A 13,085-nucleotide genomic window follows, 5' to 3' on the forward strand; every position below is an offset into this window, starting at 1 on the left:
CCTAGATATATCAATATGTGGTTACATAAGTCTATATCAATATAGAAGTTGATCCATAGTATAGTTGTCCTATTGCTCAGACCGACGCGATTGTATAGTAAAAGTCAACACAAAGTCAACTAGTTCATGCAAGTCAAACAAAATTCAAACTTGGTCAAGTTGGTCAACATAAGTCAACTACATCAGTAGGTTATGTCAATAATGTCACAATGTCAAACCAAGGTCAATTTGTAAGTTTCAAACATTAGTTTAGCATTTTCACGTTTTCTAGTTCGGTTGTCGTAAGTGTTCACGGAAGTCATGCAAACAAACAAACATTATTTACAAATGATAAATCATGAAAATGACTAATTTAGCCTTACATGCAATGTACATGTCATGATTTAACAGACTTTTTAACGGAAGTTAGACGAAGGGATTTTGATTTCAAATTTTTAAAAATTAAAGAATTCTAAAAGGTAAAAAAACTGAAGGGACACTGATTACAATATAGAGTATAAACGAATAACCAACAGAGCAAAAAAAGTCAACTATTTGTGTTTCATATACTCTATCTTTATTTTTTTTACTTTATCTTTTGACACTAATCTTTTAGTGAAATATCATTGTCCCTTGTTATCAAATACTTTTTTTTTTGTCGTGCTAATCGATTTTTAATCACGTTCTTTAGTGTTGTTTGTTGACCTGTTATGGTTTGCGTCAAATATCATTCAATTCTTCGAATCCTATGTTATTGACTTAATATATAACTTAAAATCACTTTAATATGGATTTGGCTTTACAATGCGTTAAATAAAATATAATGAAGAGCATTAAATCATTTATAATTTGAATGGTGCAAAAGTTCTAACTGAACCTCGTTATGAATGACAGCAAAATTCTGATATTCATTTTAAGCTGACACTCTAATTGATAAAAGAAAATATCAGATTAAAGTTCCTACATGAATAAATAAAATTTATAATTGTTATTGATATAGTTTAAAAAGTATATTAAAAGAAAATGAAAGTTGTTAATAGTTAATGAGACAATTAAAACATAAATTTTTATTTTATTCAACACGTCACTTGTCATTTAAAGATTATTTAATTTTATTCAGCATGATAGTGTCTGTTACAAATCATGAATTTCTTAACCTATATTTAGCAAAGGGCACTATCGTAATTGTAAACCATAAATCAAAAATCAAAAAGTATGGGCGTTATTCATTCATCATAAGGAAAAAATTGATCCAATACGATTTCTCTAAACGAATACAAACATTGCTGTTGCAGTTCGTGTCACGATCGCCAATACGTTGAATTACAGGGGTACCTACCATCTATTCTTAGAGCATATTCCGTTTACACCGCTTTAGTGAAAAACAATATCTAGAAACAATAAACCAAATAATGACTTTTATCTCATTTTTTCATTAAAAAAAAGCTTTTATCTAACATTAGTTACTCTCATACATACAGATAGACCATAAGCCATCTAGTCACTTTTATCTTCCTTTTTAACATTTTTTTATTAGAGTTGTCATTAATACACATAAACGTGTTATAAATAACATTAATTGTAATTATAAATTTTTGAGTAAACTCATACCAAATAAAGCTTGAGGTTAGTGAAAAAGATAGGTTATATTCTCGTAAGTTACTAAAAATTTGTATACGAAATGCACTCTTAAGATCTTATAAGATACAAAAAAATGCTACTAATCTACCATAAGTTTGTCATCCTAAAATATGATATCCGTAGTTACAAACTTACAAGGAGGATAACACGCCTTACGTTTTGACCATTATTTGGTAATAATTAATAAAGGGAGTTGATTTTTCTACATTTAAATTATTTCATTCATTATTCATTATAAACGGTATATTACTCCGTGATATGTGTACTGTAAAATTAAATAATGGCATGTATTTAATAGATGTAGTTTGATTTTTTTTTTTTTTTTTTAGTAATAATACATTTAAATGTTACAAAAATAGAAATTTTGAAATTTTAATTTACAAAAATAGTAAAGCTGAAGTTTGGAACTCCGGTTTGTCACTTTTTACCCGAAACCGGAGTTTGAAACTCCGGTTTGCGTACCGATGGTTTGTTTTCAATGATTATAGTTGCAGAAATCTGAGAAGAGATGACGCAAACCGGAGTTCCAAACTCCGATTTCGAGTAAAAAGTGACAAACTGGAGTTCCAAACTCCGATTTTACTATTTTTGTAAAACAAATTTTAACATTTCTATTTTTGTAACTTTTAAATGTATTATTATTATTTAAAAAAAAAGTAAAAGTTTGATGGTGAATCTTCTATATTACTAATCCGGTAACATAAATCAACGTGTCGCAACCACATTCATCCTTATCAAATCTTTTTTTCTCCTAATTTTGAATTAAAAAATCAATAATTATGTGAGTCTGACGCGTGTCCTATTAATCCCTTAAACTGATCCGTCCCTTTTCTAATCTATCTGTACACCCATTTTTTCTCTCTCTTGAAAATATAAAAAAAAACCCTAAAAACTCTATGATCGATTGATGCATATGTTACCCGATTAAGTTAACAACACCACCAACAATAAATTCGTCGCTAAATTCTGAACATGATGGTACAAATTTCGTAGAGAAATCATTCTTCCATGTTATTAAAAATCGATTATATATTTGGGGTGAATGTTAGGGTTTGAGTGTCATTCAGAATTCAGATAGATTGGAATCCGATTGGACTCCAAAGAAGTGCACCATCGCCTGAATCCGATGATATAATCCATTTATTATCTCGCTTAGGGTTTTGAAACACGCTCACGCTCTCCATTACAGAGTATTATCGATCATCCTAAATAAATCGTATATCAATTGCATATCACTTGTGAATCAGTTTTTGATTTACGGTTTCAAATTTCTAAGTATAGCTTTTAATTTGTTTACAGCAATGATGGATACAAGCTTTAAGGCAACGATTATAGATCCTTTTTGCTTGATATTACAATATATAAATGATGTGACAAAGGAGAAAAATGACAGTAAGGTGAAAGGGTTTTTACTTCATGAATCTTCTGGTGCCCTCAACTTTTAACTCAGGGTATTTTATCATGTTGAAAGGGCTTTTACTTCATGAATCTTCATATAGCTGATTATTTCGACCCATTTACTTGTGAATGGGTCAATTTGGGTCATTTGTAATCTCTATTGTTTTTGTTATCTTATCTGAATAATTAATTAACCTGCAAAAAGGTGTTATGGGATCAAGTAGTGATAATTCGATTAACACAATCCAACCATTCTTGAAGCAGAGTGAGATGATATGGGCACAAACTTACATCAACAATCCAAAGGAGATTACATGTCATGAGATGATATGGTAGGTGCTGAGGTATGTTGTTCTTTCTTTCTATTTTTTTTTTTTATTTAAATTTCCAATGTTTTACTGTCATGTTTTATGTACCTTAATCATCCATTTAGTTATTATAATGTTTCATTCGTATATATCATACCAGTAGTCTTTGATTATGAACTTATTACCATTTTAATGTCATTATGAAATCATGATTACATGTTATCTAACTAACCTTCCATTAATTTATACCGGGATCAAAGTTGTGGGAAGTGTGAAGCAATACATGTTTGAAGATTTTGCAGTCTTAAATGAGGGTATCATCAAATTTAATTTCGCTTTCTAAACAATCGTATCATCAACTTTAGTTTTTTTTTTAATAGATAGATACGTGTATTGGGATCATCAGGTACTCAAACTTCAATTGTTTATTCCGATTCTAATGAAAAATAACTTTTTATTTGAATTTTTAATTGAACATCTTTGTTGATACATATTTATTGATACGAGGTAGGAAAGTGATTGTATATCTATTGATATTAAGTTTGTTGTTTTATGTATGCGCTCTGTTTAAAACCGTATTTCAAGTCCATTCGAATTCTATAGTTTGCACTTTGCTATTGTGTTTCTGAGTGTTACAGAGCGTGGGTGGTTTAGTACGCAGTCTTTAGATAATAGTCTGTGTTAGATGTTAATGCGGTTTCGTCTTCGTCAACGGGTCATGAATATGCTGATATTGTCCAAGGATTTCGATATGGTGTTGTTTTCTCATCCGTATCTGCGTTTCCAGTGTATGGTTCCGTCGGACGAATCATCGACGTCAATGCTTTAATAAGCATTAACATTCTGGTATTCTTGTGAATTTAATTCCCTATATAGTGTGCTTATTTGGCGACTTATTTTTGCGTTTATTATTGAGGCGCTTGTATGATATGAGCCAAACATATCTTATGCAGTTTCAGCACAAAGAAAACCAGGAATCTTTCCTTGATGTGTTATCCATCTGCGGTTATTAATCCTCATCTGAATTAGTGTAACATCCTAAATTTTCAGGGTAAATATATGGTTGTTGGTTTGAATGTTAAATTGTAGCTTTCGAAATAAAATTGCAGGTGTTGTATATTAAAAATGTCTTAATTGCTCATTTTGACTCCTTGACACGTTTGAACTATATAGTGTCAAAACGGGTATTTGTTGGTTTGAACACGTGTATAATGTCGTGTCACATGTATAATGCCATGTGCTTCAGCTGTTGCATCTGATCACAACTTACCGTTAGAACATTTGCATCGATGATATGATGAATGAATCTTAGCCACAGACCCACTCATGTCAGTACAAATTTGTAAGGTAATATGATCCATTATGTTTGTGTGTGTTAATTTTTGAGAGACCAATATTACTATTTGTTGCTTTCGCAACGAGGTGGGAGAGACACAATTTTCGAGTTCATTTAGGTTTGAACTAATAATCTTCTGCTAAATGCATCTATCAAATAACTTATATGGAACTAAATTTATACATTAGTTGGTGCCAAGATGGACAGGTCAGCCCACTTTGGTATGGACGGGTCAAAACAGTCCTACCTACACGGGGTGACGTTATTGTTGTTCGAACACTTTTGGTCCAAATATTTTAGACTTTTTATTTAATTTTTTTTTATTCTCTTGTATGATTATGGACCATGGATCAGATATAGGATGGTGTAATTACAGCTGCTTTATTAAGTTTTCAACTCTTTTTGGTTGTGTGCAGTTCATACTGTATTTATCAAACTTATATGTTTAGTGCTCTCTAGGGTCTGGCTGCTATGTATTCATTTGGATACAAGTTATCTTTACACGTTCTTGCTTTCCTTTGGTTATTATTACATTTTTATAAGTTTTGATCATATTTAAACATGTTAATGATGACATCTTTAATTTGCGATAACTTATTATATTAAATTGCGATAACTTATTATATACAGAGTGTGCAAAGCTTTATTGCCAGGAGATGATGAAAAATTGTACTTGGAATAAATTATGTATGAGGTTTTATACTTCAAAATTGTACTTGGGTGAAACTTGAGGTATTCAAAGATCTATTTTATATGTTTTTTATTTTATTTTATTACATATATATATCTGCTGATCTTTTGACTTACACAAGATGTGAAAATTAGGCGGGTCGACATGAATGGCCGAGATGAATTGGTCATGTTATGGTAAGGGACTAAGGGTCAAGTCTTCGGGCCACATGTTTCGGTACTCTTAATCTTTTTGTAAACAAGAATTGTCTAAGATGTGATTACAGAATCTAAGATATCCCAAATTTGGATTTTGGGAAATAAATGATTTAAAACGTTTTATACTTCGAAAATGAATGATCTGATCTTATTTTCAAAAGTAACTGGGTTTTTCTTTTTAGCTTGATTTTTAAATGTGTTTTGTTCTTTTTTTTCTCTTTTACTTCTGTTTGAGATTTTAGTTGTACATATATTCATTTTTCCTTACAAAGCAACATCAAGAAATGAATGAATATTAGAAGTAACTGACATCCGTGATATGGGTTTTTGGTTTTTCAATAGATGTGGTTACGTCGTTGTACTTTTATTTGTGTTTGCCTGTTTGGTAAGTTAGTGAGACCGTCTTAGGTTGATTGATGCTTTGTACTCTCATTCATTGTACAAATTTCGACGGAGTTAGTTCCGTGGTTTGTAATCGGTTAACCATGTACTTTACATTTGATTAGTATTTGTATTACTTATGTTTGTCACGGAAAAAATGGAAAATATAATGCCTTGATCAGAACGGGGTAATTTTATTAATGATTGGTTTCATCATTGTAAGTGTATAATACAAGTATTTGGTACTAATATTAACACATTCAAATACTATATTTTTGAACTGTCGTGCAACGCACGGGCTCTTACGATTAATTCGTTTCAAAGCAATCTATGAATATAAAAGTGTTGACATTTCATATAATACTAATCTACCATGAGATAGGCGGCACCATATTTGACATGCATATTCATGAATTTGCGAAGCTTATTTCTACCACTTCCGTGCAATTTGAGTTGTGTATTGGATAAATGTATTAAAAATACAAATATGTTTCAAATTGTGTAATAGTACTAATGAAGAAATTAGACGCATTTCTTGATTGGAACACAAATATTCTTTGATGACAACTAACGTTTTCAATTCTTATGATTTATATACTTATGATATTGACATCATTATTCTGTAACATGATATAATCTTTGATAAATTAAATTTACTTAACTGAGGAATAGCCGTTAATACATTTGTAAATTATTAGATAATGTTTTCGGATGAATCCCCGTGCAACGCACGGGTTCATAAATCTAGTATATATCATTACCCATTAATAAACTGCAATATTTAAGGTTATTATATTTTAGGAAATTGAGGATAAAAAAAAAAACAAATATATAGTTAACGGTAAAACAGGAGAAACAAGAAAATGTGTTTTTCTTGTATTTTCATTTACTTACCATTCAAATCAAATCAAATTATTATATTAAATTAAATTTATATCTTCCTGAAAAGAAAACAAAAACAAATTCAGATCCATTATCCCTCTTCAACCCCACAATCAACCCTCATTAGGTGCGCCTTTCTTCAATCATTTTTTGTACTTTTAACCGATTCTTGTTTTTTAATGATTTGTTTTAAGAATTTAAGGTTGTTTGGTGATTTATTTAACAGATACATGCATTATAGATTTTTTATAATTGCTTAAAATGAAATGCTATTTCATAATTCATTTGTTTATTGTTTGATGATCATAATAATAATTCTTCTGGAATGCAACATTAGGGCTTTTTTTGGTTGAAGGGGCACAAATTAACTCAATTTAAGTTCTGCTGTCCGTTGATGATAAGAAGGTACACATATTTTGATGTTTCATCTCTGCTCTTTTATAAAATAATTTTAAAATTTAATTTTATAAAAGGGATTTTGGTTATTAGGATTCATCAATTATACTTTAGATGTGGAAAATAGGAAATGTAACTACACATAAAAAGCAGAACTTTTAGCTTCATGTCCAGTTTTTTGTGGTTGTTTAGTTATTTTTTAAAAAAAAATTTAAGGTACCTATGTAAATGTATAATCTTTAAATATGTTGAATTGTTCATCTTTCTTGTTATATATTATATTATATATATTATTAATATCAACCATGGAAAGATGCACACAATTGTGTTTCTGGGTTGTGTGATGGTTTGTGTCTTGTTAATTAAAAACTTTAAGCTTCAAAGATAATTCGAAATTAAAATCCAGAAATGGAAGTACTCATGATTGAATTTTTGTTGCATCAATGTCACATTTTTTTTAATTGGATTGTTTCACAGGCGTTACGTGCAACTTATCGTTCAAAATGAGGCAACGGAACATGGTGTACACCGGTCCTATGATCGATACTGAAATAGAACATGCTCATATTCAACCTGAACCTTGTTTAATTCCTTACGGACATATCCCTTCCGGATTCACGATCATGGCCGCTCCACCTGGGCCCAGAGTAGTCCCATTAGGGACTATTAATCAGTTGCCATTTCCTAACCACCCAGTCATAGATGGACCCCACGTTGAGTTCAAACAAAAGATCACTGAAGGTTTTCATATCAACCTTCAGTACTCCTACCCTGCACCTGGCTCAAGTCCTTTTGTAATTCCGGACTACAGAGGGTTCGAGGTTGTCCCATTGGTCATGGGACCCGTGCACCACAGAGGGTCGAGAAACCGTATCGCGAGTCCCACCGATATTGCCCCTGGCGTACAGTTCGTCCCAATGAACCATTTGGGTCAACCTTTGCCTGTAGTACCTGGCCCTTGGTTAGACAATCAGTTTTGTGGCAGTGCTCCTGCAATACCTTATATGCAAGGTAATTAGTTAATTAATTAGTTTTTTTTTTCTGTCGTATTACCTTATAAAACTCTGCTGCTCATTCGAATTTCAGGATATGCGAATGGGAATCCAATCACTTTTGTGCATCAGCCACCACCACAAATGGCACCACTACGACCACAGCCACCTGCGCCTAGGTTTATGCGACCCGCACAACCGATGGGTGTCGGGGTTTACCAGCCTCATGGTCAAGAACTGATGATCGAGTCAACTTCAAGGCAACATAGTCATCCTCATTTAAGAGTTCTCCCAGAAGATGTATTATTATACTTTTCTATATTTTGCAAATCTTACTTATATGTATGTATGACGTGTTATCTCATTAATTAGTGTACGTACATATATAGGGTGTTGCAATGCTTGGTTTTGGTAATTATGGACATAGGGTCGATAATCACAGGGATATGCGGTTGGATATTGATCACATGTCATATGAGGTAAGTCATAGAAAAGACTTGACGTTATTTTCCGTTTTGATCAATTTTGTGAAATAATTCTAATAAATTATAGAGATATTTATATTCTTTACAGGAGCTTCTTGCGTTAGGTGAACAGATTGGTAATGCTGGGTCAGGTTTAGCTGACGATTTCATTGTATGTCATCTTAAAACAAGAACGTTCAGCTCTTGTCAACCAGAGGGCGTGTTGTATGCTGATCAAGGACTTAATATATGCACAATTTGTCAGGTACGGCTTTCATACCAACAGTTTATAGATAGATATAGTCATCGACTCGCATCATTTTGTATATGGAAATGATATTTTGAGTTATCATTAACTGTTCTAATAGACTTTGCTTAATAATATCCGGTAGTAAAATATATCTACTTATTTTCCCGTTAATAAAATTTGAAACCGTTTAATCCGAATTAGAACCGAATCTAAACCAGTTAAAGCCAAAACGAATTTGAAAAAACATACCCGGCTTGATAAAAACCGTAACCAAATATGATAATCAAATTTTGGTTCGGTTTTCAGTTTTAAAATTTTCGAATTTGGTCAAACCGAATTTAGAACCGTTTTCAACTAAATAATAATATTTTATAAATCTATCAATATATACTTGTGATTTTCAGAATTCGAATAATTGAATAGTTTAGCGTTTGAACTTTTAAAATTTTTAACATTTAAAGATTTAGTTTGGACTTCGAAATTTACGTACATTTATATATTCATACTACGTGAACTCGAATTTGGTTAATAAATAACACTTATTTAGTGGTTATATTTAAGTAGTTTGAATAATATAATCATGCAGATTTTGTTCTTTGTATGTTAAATGGTGTTTTTAGTAAAACTTTAATTATGTTTGTCGGTTTTAACCGAAATCGAACAGTATGTTAAAGGGAGGTGATCCTCACACACTACTTTTTGATCCATGTACACCTAATTACCTATTAAACCCTTTATTATAATTAAATAATAATATAAGTTTAACTCTCCATGGGTATAATTGTGATTTTATGAGGCAAGAGTGTACATGAATCAAAAAGTGGTGTGTGAGGATCACAACCCTACGTTAAAGGGTATTTTTAATGAAATTTTAATTATGTTTTCTTTTTCGGTTTTAACCGAAATCGAACAAAAAACCGTATTTAATTTTTTTGTTCGGTTTCATTTGACATTTTAATTCGATTTTCGGTTCTCTTTTAGTTTTACTTTCATAATTTCAAAAACAGAACAAATCAAACCGACAAAACCGACACACAGCTCTAAAAACCTCTATTTTTTCCATTACACGGTCTTTTGTGACCGTTTTATCAATTAGTTCTCTAAGTAATAAAAATTTGTCAAAAACTAAAATGCCAGATTCTGGGGAGGAGCTAGGATTTAACGTTTAGGTCGCTATTTTTTCTTACAAATTTTAACGATAAATATTTAAGTCAGAGCATTGAAAAATTCATATCCTAAAATTGGTCGAAACAAACAAAAGATTGAAATAACTTATATATATGTTATGCAACATATAATTAAGCACTACAATCAAGCAAAATTTAGGAGGAACATTTTTTTTTTTTTTTTTTTTAAAAGCATTTAGGAGGAACTTGATACTTTTAATAACCTAGTCGAGTGTAAATGTCAAATGTATATTTACTAAAAGTAAACTTCAATAGTAGTTTGAGAAAATGACCTAGTTGGTGTTAAAAGGAATTAGGCGCAAGCACAAAAGAGAAATGAAATTTTTATTTGATTGTCTTGTTATAAATGGATGTACAATGTTAAGGGAGGCTCATTAGAAAACATATATTTTTTTACTTGATCAAGTGTTATATAATTCGTGAATTTTGAGAGGGTTGAGGGGCGGCTAGACACCCACTAGTACCCCCTTAACTCCGCCATTGGCCAGATTAGCTAACTGTTACAACTTCAAGCAGTAAAAATACGTCCAAACACATTTTTATTCCCCATCTGTATTTTATCATAGCTAACTACTTATGAAGACTCGTATATGATTCATCAGTGATTTGGGTTTGACAGATGGACTACAGTGATCAAGAAAAGATTGGCATGTTGGACTGCAGCCATGAGTACCATGTAGATTGCATACACAAGTGGCTAGTCGAAAAAAACAATTGCCCAGTTTGCAAATGCACTGGGCTCGCTACACATATAAAATAATCGGGAAGCCTTGAACAACACTAGGCATGTTCACAAAACTGCTAAATATGGTAAATATCAAAAGTTATAACAAGGCTGGTGATGTTTATGTATATATAAACTACATTAGGTATTTAGACTTGTTTTCTTTGTTTTGTTGTTCTATGAGATGCAAGTGTCAATAACTGTATTAAACACTTGTTTTTGTTGACATTAACGTCTCGTGCGCTCTGGAAACCTTTTGTACATACCGTTTTTCGGTGTATGAACTCCGGGTTTTGTAATGTTAATACTAGGGCTTGAACATTCATTAATTCTCTTGCCTTTGATATATTCGAGTAATGGTTGTTATTGTTAAGTCATACTTTAGGAACTTTGTATGCTTTCTTTACCACTTGTACCAGTGACTAATTTTATGCGTGTACATAATTCGTGTTTCACTTGTACGAGTGACTATTTTTTGAAGGTTCATCAACAACATATGATTCTAAGCTAGTATCGTTTATGGCCAGTTGACTCGTTTAGTGTGTGTGTTTGGATAACTTGTTTATAAGAGGTTAAACATATTTTTTCATAAACTCCGGTTTCTAGTATTAGTATTGTTTGATGGACAAAATTTTAAACGTTTATTGTAAATATAAGCTCTCGAAAAAAAATTGAGGTGACTTATGAAAGTAAGATAAGAGCTTAGGAAATTAGAAAATACTTGGGTACCTTAACAATATAATATTATGTATGATATGTGTACATGTTTAGTTATTCCTTTATATATAAGCTTCAACATCAACTACTTTTTACCAAACGCTTGCAAAATAGATAAACACTATTACTCTACTTAAAAGTTTTTGGCTCTAACTATAGACTCGAGTCTCCAACTACAAACTTTAGCTTCAATTGCAAGCTAGTTTTATCTTAACATGGTTCATCTGCGATGACTCTGCGGCAAACCGGTAGTTATCCTGAGATTAGTCAGCTCGCAAATCGAGTTGAAAACTCAGGTATACCCAAAAAAAAAAAAAAAAAAGTTATCTTAACACACCCATTAACCATTTTCACTATAATAAAATTTCCGACTTTACTCGCTTGTTAAAACTAAAACTTCATTCAGAAAAGCTCATTTACTTTCTAACTGACCTCATAACTTAAGCCCATAAAGCCCATCAAGAGGTCTTAAATATCAATGTTACTAAGTACTACGGATTCTTAATGTGAAAATATATAGATCGTCATATACCTTATTATATGACTCCGTCATATAATATAATAAAAATTAAATTAAAAAAGTGCATAACAATAGAATCAATTCCGTGAACTCACATGGCCCAATAATCATACTATACCTTGGTTACCAAGAAAAGTCTTCTTGGATCAGGAACTTAATTAATCAGTAGGTTTTTTTTATTGAGATAACATGATAACCATGATTCTGATTCATGCTAACTATTTATTTATTACCATTAAACTCATAGAACAACTGTCATTGCATGTGTACAAATGTACAATCATTGAACTAGGGATTGGCTTTTCAATAATTATAACAAGTTTTAGGGTCAGCCGGGTGCTACGGCGGCGAATCCCTTAATATTTTTATATATAACATAGTCAGTTTTTAATTGTACATAACCTATGTTTTGAATTAAATAATTAAACGTTAATAACCCTAATAAAATAAAAGAGAAAATATGTTTCAAATTAATAATTAAAATCAACAAATATTTTTGTTATTTAATAGTGTAGTAAAGTGTGAGAGTAAAAAGTAGACTTTAAATAAAATATATATAAAAAGTGGTTAAAAAGATATAAAATAAGTCATATAAATATTGTAGGAAAAGTTAGATTCAAAAAAGAATTCAAAAATAAAAGAATGAAAGTTGAAAGACTGAACTAAAAATAAAAAATATTAAGAGAGAAATTATGAAAATTATAAAAGAAGAGGATAATATGGGTAAATAGTACGGAGTATTAAAGAAAGAAAAAGGGGGAAAAATGGTGGATGGACCCAGGAATTGAACCAGCAATTGAGCCCGCGACCCTTTAATAAACATCAAATAAATTGATTTAATGCTTGCACTTGTTTAACTGATACTCCATATTTAATATTTAACGTTTAAAAATATCGATTTTCAAAATTGCAAAATCAATTGAAGTTTACTGTTCATTTAATTTCCAAATGAATATATATAGAATATTTCTCCATTCATTCTCATATATATATATATATATATATATATATATATATATATA

The 13,085-nt window shown here is 30.9% G+C and overlaps 1 protein-coding gene and 1 long non-coding RNA gene across 3 annotated transcripts; both read left to right on the forward strand.

Moving 5' to 3' along the window:
• Positions 1–2,426: 2,426 nt before the first annotated feature.
• LOC139886068 (uncharacterized) lies at positions 2,427–4,946 on the forward strand. Of its 2 annotated transcripts, none has more exons than XR_011772252.1 (3): positions 2,427–2,836; positions 2,920–4,172; positions 4,280–4,946. It is a non-coding gene; the product is annotated as an uncharacterized lncRNA (long non-coding RNA). The 2 variants fall into 2 exon arrangements; XR_011772251.1 differs by having other exon boundaries at positions 2,428–2,810.
• Positions 4,947–6,831: 1,885 nt separating this feature from the next.
• On the forward strand, positions 6,832–11,166 carry LOC139886069 (uncharacterized). Its single transcript, XM_071869811.1, has 7 exons — positions 6,832–6,940; positions 7,151–7,218; positions 7,687–8,220; positions 8,296–8,501; positions 8,591–8,680; positions 8,775–8,930; positions 10,722–11,166. Exons 3-7 carry the CDS (start codon positions 7,713–7,715, stop codon positions 10,860–10,862), a joined length of 1,101 nt encoding a protein of 366 aa, XP_071725912.1. The 5' UTR covers positions 6,832–6,940; positions 7,151–7,218; positions 7,687–7,712; the 3' UTR covers positions 10,863–11,166.
• Positions 11,167–13,085: the final 1,919 nt, after the last annotated feature.

This window comes from Rutidosis leptorrhynchoides, chromosome 1 (assembly GCF_046630445.1).
Source record: "Rutidosis leptorrhynchoides isolate AG116_Rl617_1_P2 chromosome 1, CSIRO_AGI_Rlap_v1, whole genome shotgun sequence".
In the NCBI taxonomy this organism is placed as follows: Eukaryota; Viridiplantae; Streptophyta; class Magnoliopsida; order Asterales; family Asteraceae; genus Rutidosis; species Rutidosis leptorrhynchoides.

Bases quoted from the DNA above. Each gene is read 5' to 3' on its own strand.
- LOC139886069 (XM_071869811.1), top strand. From the start codon at position 7,713: ATGAGGCAACGGAACATGGTGTACACCGGTCCTATGATCGATACTGAA. The intron at 8,221-8,295 runs GTAATTAGTTAA...TTCGAATTTCAG, and splicing joins TGCAATACCTTATATGCAAG to GATATGCGAATGGGAATCCA. The intron at 8,681-8,774 runs GTAAGTCATAGA...TATTCTTTACAG, and splicing joins TTGATCACATGTCATATGAG to GAGCTTCTTGCGTTAGGTGA.